Source organism: Poecilia reticulata, linkage group LG12 (genome assembly GCF_000633615.1).
Source record: "Poecilia reticulata strain Guanapo linkage group LG12, Guppy_female_1.0+MT, whole genome shotgun sequence".
Taxonomy (NCBI): Eukaryota; Metazoa; Chordata; class Actinopteri; order Cyprinodontiformes; family Poeciliidae; genus Poecilia; species Poecilia reticulata.
In genome coordinates this window covers 22,856,501-22,857,939 of record NC_024342.1, presented here as the reverse complement: position 1 = coordinate 22,857,939, position 1,439 = coordinate 22,856,501, and the positions used below count along the sequence as shown (strand labels likewise).

The following is a 1,439-nucleotide window of genomic DNA, read 5'->3' as shown; positions in this document are numbered from 1 at the left end:
TTACACTTGTTTGACTTTCTATAGTTTATGTGTGTAAACGTAATAAAACCCATTGTCTGGATTTATAGGTGGCCTATTAACTGCTTTACAAACATCGCACACCATTTGCTCAACCATCCAAATTGTTAAGTTCAGCTGTGTCAGTCACTTTTACACTTTGTAAACATCAGCTCAAAACCAGTYGATTTGATTCTAAAGATTGGTCACCTGAAAAACGCAGTGAATATTGGTCATGTCAGAGGAAAARTTTGTTAAAGCTGCTTAAGCAAAGCTATAGCCACAACAGGAAGTTATCAGTTAGCCCAAATGATTCACAACCAGAGCAGCAAAGCTTGCTGCTACTGGAAGTTAGCATTAATGCTGTAGCAGAACGAGCCGCTACAGGAAGTTAGCGTTATTGACATCAACATTTAAATAATGTTGTCCACTTAATCTTAGCTTYAGCGCTAGAGTTCAGTTTACTGCAACAGGAAGCTGTAATCCCAGCCAGTCCAATCCCAACTCTCCAGTTTCTCCTCAGTCCGAGTTGGTGTGGACTTCCGGACAGATCCGTCCTCATTCWGGTTGGTTTTTTACGTCGTACTGGGACATGACTCTTCCTGTTTCACATGTTCCAGGTTTCCAATGCCAGCGGCGGCATGACCGTTACTCTGGTGGCGGCGGAGAACCCGTTCGCTCAGAGCGCCCTGGAGTCCGGCGACTGCTTCATCCTGGACCACGGCTCCGACGGCAAGATCTTCGTCTGGAAAGGTCGGYGTAAACTTCGTCACAGGAAGTACTTCTCCCAGCAGTGGAAGCTGAACTCAGTGATTCTTTCTCCAGGCAAAGACGCCAACATGGATGAACGAAAGGCGGCGCTGAAGGCAGCCGACGAGTTCATCAAGAAGATGGGCTACCCCAAACACACGGAGGTCCAGATCCTGCCGGAGTCGGGCGAGACGCCGCTCTTCAAGCAGTTCTTCAAGAACTGGCGCGACAAAGACCAGACGGAGGGTCTGGGCGTCGCCTACATCGCCAACAGCATCGCCAAGATCGAGAAGGTGGAGTTCGACGCCGCCAGCCTGCACGAGTCGTCGGCCATGGCGGCGCAGCACGGCATGGTGGACGACGGCAGCGGAGAGAAGMAGGTGAGACGGGATTGGTCAACACAGCAGCTCTCAGTTAGCTACGGAGCCCCCTACTGGACATCGGGGGGACTTCTTTTCTTCTGCGTTRAATCGCAAAAGTACGATGGAGTATTAGAGCCATACTACAAAAAATAAAAATAAACCAAAAGGATAAAGTCCGAATATTACAACATTATTTATTTTTATGACAATAAACTTGTTTGAAAATAAAGTCGTACAAGACTAAAGTTAAAATAATATGAGAATAAAGTCAAAATTACAAGAACGTCATAATATTTTGAGTAACCATATAAGAATAAAGTTGAAATAATG

At 46.2% G+C, this 1,439-nt stretch overlaps 1 protein-coding gene across 1 annotated transcript in view; it reads left to right on the top strand.

Moving 5' to 3' along the window:
• The first annotated feature begins 587 nt into the window (after positions 1–587).
• Positions 588–1,439, top strand: part of gsna (gelsolin a) — a 9,620-nt gene continuing 8,768 nt past the window's right edge. Inside the window, exons 1-2 of the mRNA XM_017307920.1 lie at positions 588–750; positions 823–1,173. Coding sequence (XP_017163409.1) covers positions 609–750; positions 823–1,173 — 493 coding nt within the window. The 5' untranslated portion in view covers positions 588–608. The remainder of the gene's footprint in view (positions 751–822; positions 1,174–1,439) is intronic.